The sequence below is a fragment of the Molossus molossus genome, unplaced genomic scaffold (genome assembly GCF_014108415.1).
Source record: "Molossus molossus isolate mMolMol1 unplaced genomic scaffold, mMolMol1.p scaffold_m16_p_8, whole genome shotgun sequence".
In the NCBI taxonomy this organism is placed as follows: domain Eukaryota; kingdom Metazoa; phylum Chordata; class Mammalia; order Chiroptera; family Molossidae; genus Molossus; species Molossus molossus.
This window is the reverse complement of record NW_023425402.1, coordinates 89,294,980-89,310,514: the sequence shown is the minus strand read 5'-3', so window position 1 is coordinate 89,310,514 and position 15,535 is coordinate 89,294,980. Positions and strand designations below refer to the sequence as shown.

Genomic DNA, 15,535 nt, shown 5'->3' with positions numbered 1-15,535 from the left:
GTGCCTGGGGGCTCCTAGCGGTTCTGAGCAGAGGTGTCCCAGGGCGGCCCCACAATGAATATGAATAGGAATCCTTGCTAAATGGGACAGCAAAGCGCACCGCCCTGAATGATGGCACGTCATCTTAACCAGCCCAGGATAGATAGGAGGGTTTCTTTTGTCTCTTTCCCCCCACCCGCCGCAACTCTATAAAAGCCCCTCTTTTTCAGTGTGAGGTTAGTTCATGCACGCCCCGACTAGCTGTCCAGGAAACGGCCTAAACAGGGGAGCGGAGAGAGAAGGGCGGGGAAAGGCGGTGCCGCAGCTTCTCTTCTCACGTCTTGTCGCGGAGAAGTGGGTCGCTGGGCTGTGCACATTTTTTTAAATTCAAGATTTTCTTTAATTTCCCGCCTAAAGCCTCCCCACGATTGAGACGCATCCCCTGTAATAAAATGAATTCTGATTCGAGCTCTGTCTCCAGCAGAGCTTCGTCTCCGGACATGGATGAGATGTATCTGAGGGACCACCACCACCGACACCACCACCACCAGGAGAGCCGTCTCAACTCGGTCTCCTCCACACAGGGCGACATGGTGCAGAAGATGCCGGGGGAAAGCCTCTCGCGGGCCGGCGCCAAGGCCGCGGGTGAGAGCAGCAAGTACAAAATCAAGAAACAGTTGTCGGAGCAGGACCTACAGCAGTTGCGGCTGAAGATCAACGGACGCGAGCGCAAGCGGATGCACGACCTGAACCTCGCCATGGACGGGCTGCGCGAGGTCATGCCCTATGCGCACGGGCCCTCGGTGCGAAAGCTCTCCAAGATCGCCACCCTACTGCTGGCCAGAAACTACATCCTCATGCTCACCAGCTCCCTGGAGGAGATGAAGAGGTTGGTTGGAGAGATCTACGGGGGCCACCACTCGGCCTTCCACTGCGGCACGGTGGGCCACTCGGCGGGCCACCCAGCGCACGCCGCCAACGCCGTGCACCCTGTGCACCCCATCCTGGGCGGCGCGCTGTCGTCGAGCAATGCCTCGTCACCGCTGTCCGCTGCCTCGCTGCCAGCCATCGGCACCATTCGGCCTCCGCACTCGCTGCTCAAGGCGCCCTCCACGCCGCCCGCGCTGCAGCTGGGCAGCGGCTTCCAGCACTGGGCCGGGCTGCCTTGCCCCTGCACCATCTGCCAGATGCCGCCGCCACCGCACCTGTCCGCTCTCTCCACAGCCAACATGGCCCGGCTGTCGGCCGAGTCCAAGGACCTGCTCAAGTGAGCAGAGGGCCGGCCCGGCTGCGGAGGAGAAGGAAGAGCGGCGGGAGGGGCCGCGTGCCGGGCCGGGAGGGAAGGAGGAGGCTGGGCTCTCGGCTGGCGGGAGGGCGGGCGCAGGGCCCCGTGGCCTCCCACACAAGCTGAGATCTCAGACCCCACTTGACTCCCGGAGGGAAAGGACCAAAACCAAACTGCAGTTTCCAGATGGTAGGGAAGGGGAACGCGAACCAGACGTCGTGTGTTTTGCATGCATGCCTCTTTCCCCGTGCCGCGCCAGTCTTTCTCACTGCCATAAGCTCTTGTCAAAACTGCATTTGTTGTATGAAGTGGGGATCGGTGTAGTTAAACACTTGCGAAGGGACTTTAGAGTTGGCTTTCTCTGGCTCTGTGTTCTCACCTTGGAAAAGACATCCATCCCTTTTGTGCAAAACAAATGTAAATATTTCCTTTAGATGGGTGCAATTCTGATGGTCACTATCCTCTCCACAGTTGTTTTGTTTTCTAGAGACATTGGAGAGAGAGAGAAAGAGAAAGACCCAAGTTTTGAGTCTCACCTCCGGTCCAGGGCATGACATCTCTTATGTGGGTTTTCCTTATGACGCAGTGTAGGTCAAAAGAATGCATGCACGCTTCTAAACGAATCTTGTCTAAACATGTTGTGCAGGCTGTGATGCCATTTTCCTTGTAACAAGGATTTATTAGTGAATTCTCTCAAGTACTCCGTATATCTGTCTGTGGTTGTATGAAATGAAAACGGGGGCAGAGTGCAAAGACCCAAACTCATGCACATGCGCTTCTTCTCCCACCCCCTACCCCTTCAAGCTCCTTTCCCAACCTTCCTAGGCTGTTCTAGGGGCGATGGCCAGAGCCTGGGCTCCCTCCACTAGCTTGCCCCACTCCCCCCTTGCTCAGTTATTCTGCATGCGGGGTCGGCTCTCTCTATCATCAGCTTTGAAAACTTTTCATGGTTTGGGGAGGGGTGCAGTTTTTATTTTCCTGAACATTTGCTTGAAATATTTTGTTAGGGCTTCAAAGACAACACCTGTCTTTATTTTTTATATATTCTTGATAACTATGATATATTTATTAATAACCAGTGTTTCTGGATGAGATTTCAAATAAAAAAGAACCTTTAAATCCTGGCTTTGCCTTTGCCTAACATTTTTGAAGATGGGGTAGTGGGTAGGGAACATGTGGACCCAGAAGGTGTATCTGGGCCTGGGTGAGAGATTTGGATGGGTGGGCAGATGTGAAGAGTTTCCTCTGGTCATTTATAGGTGAAAAGGTCAGATAAACTGGTGTTAATTATTACAACTAAATGTCCTCCGAATGGGGGCATTGTCAATGTTGGTAGTCTTGTGATATCTGAGCTCCTTGTTTCTCTGCAATAATCAGACCCTCATAAACTCAGCAATTGAGATTTTTAGAAAAGTAATGTGGAAACCCAAAATTACAGGAAATTAGAGGTGGAGCAGTGACTATGGTGGCTGTGTTGGCAACTGATGAGAATGAAGCCGTAAGTTAGCCTCTTTTCACTTTAAATTGACCATGTGGCCCTTAGGAGAAAACAGGTTAAAATGCAATATATGTTTTAAAAGTCAACAAAGAGTGGTCCTAAAAAATCAAATGCTGGGCCCCTGCCTGCTCCCTGGGCAGCAGCCCCTCAGAGAAAAGGGAAGGCTGTTCTGCTTTGTAGGGTGAGCAGGGTGAGGCCATTGACCGCCCAAGTCTCAGTACCACGCAGATTTATAGGGGTAATTCTCCCTTCTTTCTTCTCTTAGGAGATGGCAGGTCTTTAGTTGAATACAGACTATTTGCAAGTGTTATGGAGTGAAGAGTGGGGAATGTAGAGGAAAATCTACATTAATGATGGCTAAAACAGGGGTCATTCAAATCAATTACTCTCTTCATCCCTCCATCCCATAATAGTTCCAAATAGTGTATATAAGTAAAAGTCATCCAGCAATAAGGTTTTGTTTGTTTACAGAGGACAAGAAATCAAGTTTGAGTGATGATAACCCCAACAGCACGTGCCTCTATTTCCCACTAAGGAAAATCAAAACCTGATTGAAATGTGCTACCCAAAATTTTCCTGGATTACATGTAACATCACCTCCCTGTTGGCAAGGCCTATACACTCCTCTTCAAGAGGGGGAGGCTGGAGATGTCCGCCCAGGGCAATAGAGCTGTCCCTCTCCAGTATCCAGCATGGACAGCACATCTAAGAAGCACCTGTCTTTTCCTTCCTGGGTCCCCCACCCCCTGCCTGGTGCTGCCCCTCCCTGGGAGGGCCTCTCTGTGGTCCTGATTCTACTGAACTCATTCTTCTCCACATCTTTTTACCCCCCTGCCCTCCCCAGCTCCCCCACTGCCAGGGAGAAAGACCAAAGTGAGGATCTACAGTGGAGGGTGCTTATTTCCTCTGGTTTTTGGCAGACAAATGGGGGAATAATCGTTTGTTTCCCAGGGGTGATTCATTTCTCTGGGTGAGCAAAGAGCTGTTGAGGATTTATTTGAAACCAACACAAGGCAGCCCTCCAGCCTTTCTCTGTGAGGGGAAGGGACAGAGAAGTTTCATCAATCAGGAAAACGACTTTCCCTAAACCACTTGCTTCTTCGAGTCCTGTTTCCAAAGGCCTGGTCCTGGGAACAGACCAGAGGCCTGACCACTGGCTTAGCGGTGAGCTTTACCCAGTCTCTCGAGTTGGAGATTAAACGGGGCGCTGGAAGGAGTAAGGCCTTACATTCGGGCAATGCTCGCTTTTGAGGTCGTGCTGCTGGGACCAGAATCCTTGGAGTTATCTCCAGCGGTCAATTTAAGAGCTGCTAATTCTGCTCCTGTGGGGTCACCGCACCAACAGGAACCTGGAGCCCAGGGAACTCTATCCCGGGCTGTCCAGAAGCGGATAAAGAGGCCCTGCTTCCAACGTCGAAGAGGTCTCTTAAATGGGCTGAGCCCTTCGGTGGGTCACACAACTCCCTTTTTCCTAGAGGCTGGGAGAAAGGATTAGAACAGCGCAGGAACTGAAGAAGGAAAGCGATTTGGGAGCCAGGTCGCCCGGAGTTTCTTGATTTATTGGATAGGAACAATCACTACTCGCCTTCCCAGGAAAGGCCTTGGGGCAGTGCGGGCTGGTGAGCTGGGGCTGTGACTTTACAGGCAACTCTTACTTGCATTTCCCTTTAAATTCTCAAATGACTGATGCCAGAAACAAGATTACACGGCCTGGAAAGTGAGAATGGCTTTTGGCGGATTTTTTTTTTCCCCGTTGTGAATTTGTCACTTTCTCCAAAGTTCCGAAGTTTAAAACAGTTTTTCATTCCATCTAGAAACACACAACGACCCCTTAATTTCTAAATAAACGTTGCTTTAGAGTTAAAAGGGCAGCGAAGGCTTCGTGGGCGGAGGTATCTTGAGAAGCCTACAAGGAAACCTCCCTGCGGTTTAAACCGGTGACCGAACTTGAAGGGAGGGAGAAAGTCACACTTAGAAAGGGAAAGCAGGCGGCTAGCCCTTAGTTTCCAGCGATCCTCTCCTCCTTCCCGGGGTTGTGGAGTTTGGGTTGATATTCGACCAGGGGCAGCCTGAGCAGCCCAAGAGAGGGCCAAGGTCTTGAGTCCCCTTAAACTTTGTCTTCAAGCTGTTGGGTCGCGCAAGGTTTTGTCGCCTTCACTAATACACATTACCAGAAATTGCAAAAGCCCCTTCCTTGGGGGAGGGGGGTTCTCCTAACACCTCTCTCGGCTAACAAAATTTGATTGCTCTTTCTAGGTCCCTTCTAGAGACTTCAGGCCCCGCCCTCCCACCGCTAGTTTAGGGTGCGCTCCCAGCCCTCCCGCTGCCGCTCGCTCCCAACGCTCTGACACCCTTTGGGGTACGGGGACAGGCCTGGGGCTGGGGACAGGCCTCCAGGCTGGGCATGGATCAGCCCTGGAGAAGTTGAAGACGCCCCACAGGAGATCAACCTCAACCCTCGGAGGCTCTTCTGGCGTGACGGAGCTAGAGGGGTCAGTCCCTGGCTCATAAGGTCCTCCCGGGGCACCTCCCCACTGCCGCCGCTCCCGGCCCAAGCTGGAGAAGGGGAGCTGTGCAGAGAGGACGTGGGGCGAGGCGACAGCCCCGGCCGCTAGGGATTCAGCCTCTCCTGTTAGAACGGTCCGCTGAGGCCTGGCTCCGCAGGTGTAGGAAGCGAAGCCAGAGGAGGAGCCCAGCCGAAGGGCGCAGCCTGTGACTTCGGAAAGAAATCGGCCAAGGGAGGGGCCCTGGTGGCGCGGGCGCACCTGCGCCGTCCCTGCCTCTCCGAAACCCCGCGGGAGACCGAGTGCTCTCCCTCCCTAACACTGCCAAATCTCTGAGCCCCTTGTGTACCTATTTCCCTTCTGAGCAGCCGGGAGGAGGCAAACCCCTGCGGTTCGGGTCTGCAGAGTCTCACTTTTTAGTTTTGTCTGTTTTCAGTGACACCTTCCCTGGGACACTGCGGGGTCCAGAGAGGGTGGGGTACGGGGGTCCACCGTGACCGAGAGCAAGAGCCCCTCAGGAATCCGCACTCGCTGAGGACCTCAGAGCCCTCCCTGGGCCTCTGGTTTCGCTGGGTGTGTGACCTCCCTCTGTCCTCCTGAGCCCCGCAAAAGGAGCGGGAAGCCGGCCCTGGTCAGCGTCCCCCGCGGTGGGAACTGGCCACACACTCGCCTTTGGCTCTAGGGCCTAACGCGGCACCGGGCGGCTCCGAGGCTCCAGCTCCGTGATGAGCTGTAGTCCTCGGGTTGGGGTTGAGTCCCGTGGGAAGTGTCGGTCTCCGCGCCGGATCCTGGACTCCTCGCTGTTGGCTCTGCAGGCCCAGAGAGGCGGGGGCGCAGGCGACAGAAGAAAGACGCACAGAGAGGAACATCTTGGAGCTAGGCCCTGACCAGACTGTCTAAACCCTTGTAGAGAGCCTCGAATTACCTAAGTATGTCTGAAAATTGGGAGGGAGAAGAAAGCAACAACAGCAATAACAACCAACAAATCCAAACTCGAGCCTAGTGGTACGGGTGCACTCTTTTCTCTCTGTTCCCTGCGCCCCCAAACCCAGTCTGGCACTGACACTTTGTAAACTTTGCTACGGAGGTCGGCTTGTCGTTGGCCCGGATGGCCCGGCTGCTGCGTTTGCTCGTTGGGAATCCTCCCCAGGACCTAAGCGCCTGGGTCTCCGCGGCATATCCGGACGACACCTGGCCCCGAGCCCCTGCTTCTAATCCAAGCCCCGGCCCTGTCCCGGGTTCCGGCACCAAAGTGTGTACTCCGTCCCGAGGCCCGCACTCGGGAAAGAAAGCTCACCAGACCCAGGAGTGGGCCGCGGCAGCCGGGACCTGCGGGGCTGAGGCCCCCGAGCGGAGAGAGAGGCGTGTGCAGATCCTGGCGCTCAGCGCCCAGGCCTGGATTTTGAGCCAGCGTCCTGGGGTTCCGGTACAGGAGAAGTAGCTGGGTGTCTCACGCCCGAGAAGGGCAGGGTGGGGGCAGCCCTGAAAGGTGTGAGGCAACTTAAGATAGCCGTCCCCGAAACTTTTAGGGTTCCGTCTGGCCCTGACTTGTTCAGGCCCCGTCTTTCCCTCGCATTCGGTGACCGGCACCTGGGGGAGTGCAGGAGTTGGGGGCTGATTCTGGGGAACGCCACAGTTTACAAGTGAGATGCAGTCTCAAGAACCCCTCAACTCCCTTAGACCTTGGAAAATTCCAGAATCCGGGTTCTGAGAAGCCCCCCACCCCACCCCACCCCACCCCACCTCACCCCAGCGTGCTGCAGAGCTGCGGTACCGAAGTGGAGGAGGGGGCGGGTAAATAACCAGGAGGATCTCTAGCAGCATCCTTAACTCCATGCGAGGGAATAGAGGTTGGAGGTAGCCCATTCCGAAGAGAATCTCTTCCCCTCCTGGTTATTTACCCGCCCCCTCCTCCGCTTCGCATCCATCCGGGGAAATTACAAGGAAATTCACATCCACCTTTCGACCCAAAGTAAACATACAGCGCTTTAGCGCACCCCCAGCAATGTAAGCCTTGACATCACTTCCTTTGGAGTTTCTCTTAATTAATCTTACTCCACACTTCAGCACTGCACGCATTCCGAGTGTTTCCGATGTGCCAGCCACTGGGAGGGGCACCGGAGGAAAAAGAGGAACAAAACAGCGAGAGAAGTAATACATTTAAGTGAGTAAAAAGCGTCCGCTGCGCTCTGCGTCCTCAGAGCCTAGCGGGAAAACACAAGTCACCTAAATTCGGTGTCAAAACTCCGCAGGCCGCACAAAACCCAACCACTGCAAGAGCGACCCTGCCGAGGGTTTTTCAGATCCTGGAAAACTCAGTGCCCATTCGCCCTACCAGACAGAGGCCCGGAGCAGACGCCTTTGAGTAATATGGAAATAAAAAGAAGTAATGGTGGCAGTACTTGGTTTCATCGCAGTTGTTTAGAGATTTATCGACCCTGAGATAAACTTCGGTCTGAGGCATCTCCGTAATTCATGTCCCCATTACTTATCACCAAATGAGCAAATCGTTTTTCTTTTAACTGGTTTATAAAAGAAATAAATAAATAAAAGAAGGGGGGAGGTTGTGAGAAATCTTTTTTTAATGGGACTAGAGTCATTATCCTCCTTGTCTCCGTGGGTCCCTGAGCTACAGAAACTTGCCTCTGGACTCTCGACTCCCGATTCCCGAGTTCACCAGGCTGTGTTCGAAACATAAAACAATCCTGTAATTTCCTTCAAGAACAAAAGTTTTCAAAGAAATGACCTGCACGGTATTCCCCTCAATAAAGCAGAATTGACTTAATGGTCTGTTAATTACTACATCCCTGCAGGGGGAGGGAGGCTTCCAAAGGCTTGCTGCAAACCCTCTGTTCATGGAAACCGTGGTCTGTCCCCAAATGTACAGCTGGGGCTGGGCCATTGAAAACCCAGACAAAACAAAATCCCTGATAAATAATCCTACCTAGAACACAAAGATTCAGCATACAATTGTCAATCTTTGCTGGATCCTCTGGAAAGACAGGAGGGAGCTCCTTGGAGGCTTCCGGTGATCTTTAAAGCTTGAAGCCAGGGGTTCCTCTGCAAACGTTTAAAAAAAGAGTTTGTCCCCTTATTCTCCTGTGTCGAATTTTTTCTCTCTCATTTCATACTTCTTTTATCTCATCTTCTTTTGTACTAATTACAGTTTGTTTCATCATTTAAGACACTTTGGGTTTGGTCCTCTTTTCCAATTGTTTCTCTATGAATGATTTAAACCTAGAAAACAAATTTTGAGGGTCAGAGTTAAAAAGGACAAACTAGGGAACCAATATATAGGAGAGAGATTTTGGGTGTTATTCTCTGACTTTTTTACATCTGTAAGGCGTCAAATGCATCATGCAATTAAATACATTTTTAAAGTAAAAAACTTAAAAACCTCTACTTAAGCCCAACCAAAACTGAACAATCATTCAGTTAATTTGACATCAGAGACAGTTAAGTAGAAAAATGTAATTTTCCAAACACTTCTTTAAGGAAGAACATACACATATTTTATACTAATTCAGAAAGTACCAATTTCAATTTAATGTACATTTGGCTTTCGTGGGCCTATTTAAATGAAGCATTGCAGAAAGATAAAATGTGGCATCTATAGAGATGGGTATTGTGAAAGTGATCAAAATGTGGATATGATTTGTTTGGGAAACTGGTTCTTTCTCTGAATTACGCAATAGCAACAGACCATGAAGCTACCTGGTTTGTCACCTCTACCATTATTGCTTAAGGAAGTGATGCTTAAGGCTCATTCAGGTATTGATTGAACTCAGTTTTGCCTTCTTTCCCACAGTTGACTGGACCCTGCATGATGTATGAGCTGAGCGATATGAAGGCGAGGACTCGAGGGAAGCTAGCTCAAAGGTGACTAGCATTAAATTGTGCCCATAACTGTGCTTCATATAGAATGGTAGCAAACACACAGTTTTCTCTCTTTGGGGAAAGTGAAAAAATCTAGTGAATCAAAAAGAGATCCATCATTTAAATTCAGCTTGGCCCTCAATCAACACTGAACTTCTGTTTTGACTTTCTGTACGGCTAGCTGTTCATCCCAGTTACATGAGAAATAGGATCTAGAGACAAAGTGACAGTGTGACCTGATCAGCCCAAACAGTGTTGTTTCTTTCCATAAAACCCATACAAAAGGCCATCTTGACATGTCTACCCAATGATGCCCTTATGATCCTGACTTTCCCATAATGTATATATAACTAACAGGCAAATGTGAAAAATGAGAAACCGTTAGTCATTTGAGTTCCACGGGGGAATACTAAAAGTAGAGGACGCAATTTGTTGCCAATTTTTACTTGAATTATACGATGAATACATTAGACTCCAAGATCGAATAAAGTACAGTTTTAGAAATGATACTGACTGATCATGCGACGTGGAGATGGGTTAGTTTCTCTTTTTGTCCTTTGTCCCCAGTTGTTTCTATTTTTTTACCCTTGACACTTGATTTTCTAGGAGCGTTGTTTCCTAGGCTCTGCGTTTCTACCGCTCTGCTTCCATCCACTCTTTTTTCTCCATTCCAGTTCACCCCCCTCTACTTGTCCACTTTCATTCACTACTTCATTGCTTTAGAGGAGCAGGGGTACATCCCCCTAGCCTTCCCACTCTGTCTGTGTACACATAGTCTGCCTGCTCCGCCAACCAGTTTTGGTTTCTGGGAAGCCTCCAGAGTTATTTTAATATCTTCACTCTCAGCCTGTGTTATGTTGCAGAAAAGTGAGCTGCATTAAAGGGTGTTCCAGAACCAAAGGTGTTCGAAAAAAAAGTCCTGTAACTTTCAAAGCAGCATTATCACAAGAATGTCTTTCTAGGTGATAGGAATATTGTGGTAGATATATGTTTTACCAGCTGATATTTTCATAGGGGATATATTTATATTAATGATTATAGCAAGCACAAAGTGCTTAGTATATGCCAGTCATGGTTTTAAATACTCAATATGTAGTAACACATTTAATTCTCACTGCAAGCCTATCAAAGTGGTACTATTATTTCCATTTTTGCAGATGAGGAAACTGAGGCACAGAAGTTATGGAACCTTCCTAGGCTCATACAGCTGGGATGACCTGGATCAGTGGTTCTCAAAAGGTGATCCCTGAGCCATCAGCATCAGCATTACCTGGGGGGACTTGTCAGAAGCCCAGATTGAGATTTTACCTTACAAACTCATCAGATAAGACGGTCACAGTCTCATGGATGCTGGCAGAAGACACAAGACTCCTAGGTTAGAAACAAGGGACTTTATTTTTTATTACACAGAAAGTATCATAGACTTCATGTTCACATTGGTTTCCCTGGCCCCGTAGTGCTCTTTGGAGCAACGTGGGATCCTGTGCACATGAAGTGGATTGTGTTATATTTGAGGAATCTTGAGATTAGAAAACCCCAATCTTTTATTTATTTATTTTTTTAATTCTCACCTGAGGGCATTTTTTTTTTTTTCCATTTTTTGTTCAGATAGAGTGGGAGGGAGAGAGAGAGAAACATCTACGTGAAAAGGACACATCGAGTGGCTGCCACCCACACAACCAACCAGAGCCAGGGACAAACTGCAACCGAGGTACGTGCCCTTAGCAGGAACCAAACCCGGGTCTCTCTGGACCGCAGATCAATGCTCTAACTGCTGAGTCAAACCAGCCAGAGCAACCCCAATCTATTATAATGAGCTTTTAGCAAACCAGCCTGACTTCCGTCCTGAAGCAAGACATTACATTCATTTTCCTGGGAGCAAGCAAACCTGACCTCTGTTACAAAGAGATACTATCTCTAGCTTCCAAGGATGTTCTCTATGTAAACGTCCTTGAATAGACAGTTCAGAACAAAATTTGTTAGCATCTCAGCGCATAAGATGTGCAGAGATGCAAGAGACTGTCTCCCAAAGAGGGTTCGGCTGAGTTCACTCTTCAGCAATTGGCACACTGTTGTCATTGTTTGGGACAAGGCCACTGTCAACTCCCATTCCTCTCCTCCACACAAGCATGATATATATCCTTAAATATGTATGAAGTGTAGGAATCCTTGTAAAATGTTGCTTTGTGTGTATACCTATTTTAAATGTATACATAGATTTTGTTATGGCTTTTTTTCTGTTTCTTACTCTTTTTTTCTACTGGGCATTATGTTCTAAGATCCATCTACTTTGCTGTTGACTAATCTTGTTCCTGACTTTTGATTTCTGCTGAATATTCCACACTGTCTCCCTCCTGAGGGAAAATAGTTTCCCTCTAGCACCCTGTTATGGCAACACTGCAATAAACATTGATATATATATATGTATCATATATATAATATATATATATCCTCTTGCAATTCTATGTCTTCAAGATATAGCTCCATATCTTCGTGATATACAACAAATATATCCTTTGTTCATTTTTTTATCAGATTATCTGTCTTTTTGTTTTCCAAGAGTTCCTTGTATAGTTTAGATAATGAAAGTTTTAGATGTGACAACTGTCTTCTCACTGCTTAATATCTTAATTTTGTGTTTTATGAGCTTTTTTCTATATATGGTACCCCAATTTTCCCAACGTTGTCTGCTACACAATCTATCCTTTCACACTGATCTATGGTATCATCTTTATGTTATATGAAGTTCCTTTATATCCATGGGTCTCTTTCTGACCTCTCTAGTCTGTGCCATTGGTATATTAGTCTGTCTCTATGCTGCTACCAGCATTACTATATTATTTACTAGTTATTTCTAGGACCTAGAATGATGTCTTAATATATTTTAAAGTGAATCCAGAGAGGATCATTTTTTACAGGATAGTCATATTTGCCCCCAAACTGAATACATTCTAAGCCAATCAGAATAATGATTTTTAAAAATGAAGTGCTAATATTGTTACAAAAATTTTACCAACTATTGCTTTAGGTGGAGGGGTGTTAGTGGCAGAAGATATATGTATATACAGACCTCTTGGAGTTATAATACTGTTATTTTTTTCACTCTATTTCCTAAATAATAGTGGGTAGGAACACTCAAGCTTCATAGCCCCCTATTTTAAGCAGTTTAGTGCCTCATTAATCTAGGCTTGAAAGCAAGTTTCCTCCTAATTATAAAGGAGCAGAGATAGTGCTCTTCATTATATTCTATCACATCATATATTCTACATCATCACACACCTGCTGTGCAGTGTCGGACGCAGTAGGTAGCCCTACACTAGGTTCTTAAGGTACAGCAGGAAATAAGATGCGGTGCCAGTGCCCAGAACACCTACAGCCCAGTGGGGGAAATAACCAACCGGATAGCCAAACAGGGTAGAGTTCAGGGTTCCCCGAAAGAGCAGAGGGAATTTGAAAGAAGTTTTAGCTGGAGTGTAGAATTCTGTGTGTGAATGGAGTTAGAATGGAGCAAAGCAAGACACGGTGTTGCAGAGAAAAGCAGGAGCCAGTTGCCAAGAGGCACTGCAGTCCACTCACCCATCTTTTGGAATCTGTCTACTGAGTTCAGACTACCATAGTAAATGGACAGCACACATAGTCCTCACCGTGTGCCATGCACTCTCCCATGTGCTTCACATCTGTTAACTCATTTCGTCATTGCAACAACCCTATGAGTTAAATGCTGTTCTTATTCCAGTTTTGAGGATGAGGAAACCAAGGCCCGGAGGGATTGGGTAACTTTTCCAAAGTCGCACAGCTATTAAGTGACAAGTCTGGTGTTCAGACTCAGACAATTCATCTCCAGTGTCCATGCTTTTAACCACGAAAGTAAACTGCTTCTGAGTATAAAGTGATTAACAAGATGGATAAGGCTCCCTGCTTTCATTCTAAGGAGGAAACAAAATAAGCAGGCAAACAACAAATAAATGAACAAGATAGAGATGAGAGAATGAAGGAATCCAAACAGCAGGACAGCTTGGGTGTAACTTAGGTAAACTTGGCTAGTCTACTGTGTCTAGTTGTTTGGCAAACACTTTTCTAGATGTTGCCATGAAGATATTTTATAAATGTGAATGATGTAGACAATCAATTGACTTTAAGCAAAATAAATTACTCTCCACAGTGGGTGGGCCTTCTCCAATCAGTTGAAGACCACAAGAGCAAAACCTGAGGCTTCTTCAAGAGGAAGGAATTTTACATCAAAACTGTAACATAGAAATCCTGCTTGAGTTTCCAGTCTCCTGACCTGCACTGCAGATTTTAGGCTTAGCAGCCCCACAATTACATGAGCCGATTCCTTAAAATCTCTCTCTCCCTCCCTCACTCTGACTGATACTGGATTATTAGTAAAGAAAGACTCAACCTCTCCCCTCACAAAGCTTCATTATAAAAAGAGAGGGGCATTATTACATAATTAAGAACTAAATTCTGTCTGGCCAATGTGGCTCAGTGGTTGAGCATCTCCCCATGCACCAAGATATCGCCAGTTCAATTCCCAGTCAGGGCACATGCCCAGGTTGTGGGCCTGATCCTCAGTGAGGGGCGTGCAGGAGGCGGCCAGTCGATGTTCTCCCTCATTGATGTTTCCATCTCTCTCTCTAAAAATCAATAAAGGAAAAAATAAAAAAGAACCAAATTCCAAGAACAGAGATGGTCTCATTGTCCTTTTTAGATCTCCTTAAACACTGGGATCAGGGTCCTGAACAATAGAGAGACTGGGAAACATTTACTGACTGAAGGAATGATACTTGGAGTCAGAAAAATAAGGTTCTGATGCCAGTTCTACCCAAGTGAGCGGTGTGACCTGAGTTTACATACCTACTTCTTCTGAACCTATTTTCTTCTCTATAAAATGAGGGTATTGGAATAAATGTTCTTAAGGTTATTTCCTTTTCCAATTATCTGTGATTCTTTGAAAGCAAATGGAAGGCAGATAAGGATAAATAGAAAGCTACTGATCTACTGAGGAGAGGAGAGCAGCAAAGTTCGGAAATATAGTCCTAGAAGTCAGTTCTATTACTCATGCAGCACACGAGAGAGTGCTAGGATCCCCCGAACCTATCCTAACTTCCAGTTACTGTCACTTTCAGCAAGGGCTTTGTTTGTTTGTTTTTAGTTTCTGGCGTATGACATAATGACTCAATATTTGTGTATATTGTGAAATTATCACCATACTAAGTCTAGATAACATCCATCCCCATACAGTTACAATTTTTTTTTTTTTTTTGCTTGTGATGAAGAGTTTAAAGATCTACTGTCTTAGCAGCTTTCAATATTATTAAGTACAGTCATCATGCTGTACATTACATCTCCATGGTTTATTTTTTAGCTAGAAGTTTGCACCTTTTGACACCTTCACGCAAGGTGTTGACAGGGCCAAGCCCCTCCACTGGCTTTAGCAAAGAATCTCTGCCTCTTCCAGCTTCTGGTGGCCTCAAGTGTCCCTCGGCTCATGAGGCCATAACTCCAATCTCTGCTTCCGTCTCCACGTGATCTTCTGTGTGTCTGTGTGTTTGTGTGTCCAAATTTCCATATTCTTGTAAGTATACCAGTTATTGGATTTGGGGCCTATCTTAATCCAATGTGACCTCCATTTCAACTTGACTGCATCTACAAATACTCTATTTCCAAGTAACATCACATACGCAGGTTTCTGGTGGAAACGAATATTGGTGGGGCTGTTTCACCCAGTACACCCACCCCACCATCATTAGCCCCATCTTGCTCCATGGCTCATGCTATTCAGGAGGGAAGACAGGGGAGTTTGGGAGGTTAATGGCTGCCTATGAACACAGAATGTTGCCCATTCTGTTCTTGTCACAAGTCCTTTAGTATTTTTGTTGGATCATTATACTTCCTTTTCTGTGAACTGATTACACATGCCCTGTTTGATGCAAATAAAAGTTTCTGTATGTATGCATTATGTAATTTTGAAGGGGCGTGTTAGGCGAGCAGGGAGGGGTGAACTTGAAGTAGGGTGGGGAGGGGCACTGCAGGAGAAAGACACTTTAATACTCTCTAGAGATATTAGCGCATGCGAGCCACCGCTCTGACCTGCCCTTGAAATAGAAGTATTAAAAATAAAAAAGTTTGTTATTGAATGCCTGACTGACAACTTCGTACTTTCACATTAAATCCAGTTCTTAAGAAAATAGCAAAATAGTTCATGTAGAGTGTTTTCTACCTTTAGGTTTATAAAAGCTCAAATAGAATGTTTGTCAGGACAGTTGTTGTTTCTCCTTAAAATTAATGTTGGGAGAAGAAAAATCTGGATATTTTTCCTTTTATAAGATGAAAATACTTGCTTTTTTCTCTATATTCGTGTACTGCATTTTCTCCACTGATTTATTATTA

At 46.9% G+C, this 15,535-nt stretch overlaps 1 protein-coding gene across 1 annotated transcript; it reads left to right on the top strand.

Annotated features, from left to right (window-relative positions):
- Nucleotides 1-224: 224 nt before the first annotated feature.
- On the top strand, nt 225-2,383 carry OLIG3 (oligodendrocyte transcription factor 3). The gene has a single exon (XM_036249241.1). The coding sequence runs from the start codon at nt 432-434 to the stop codon at nt 1,248-1,250; it is 819 nt and encodes a 272-aa protein (XP_036105134.1). The 5' UTR covers nt 225-431; the 3' UTR covers nt 1,251-2,383.
- Nucleotides 2,384-15,535: the final 13,152 nt, after the last annotated feature.

What these genes read in the sequence shown, in the direction of transcription:
- OLIG3 (XM_036249241.1), top strand. Translation starts at nt 432, where the DNA reads ATGAATTCTGATTCGAGCTCTGTCTCCAGCAGAGCTTCGTCTCCGGAC.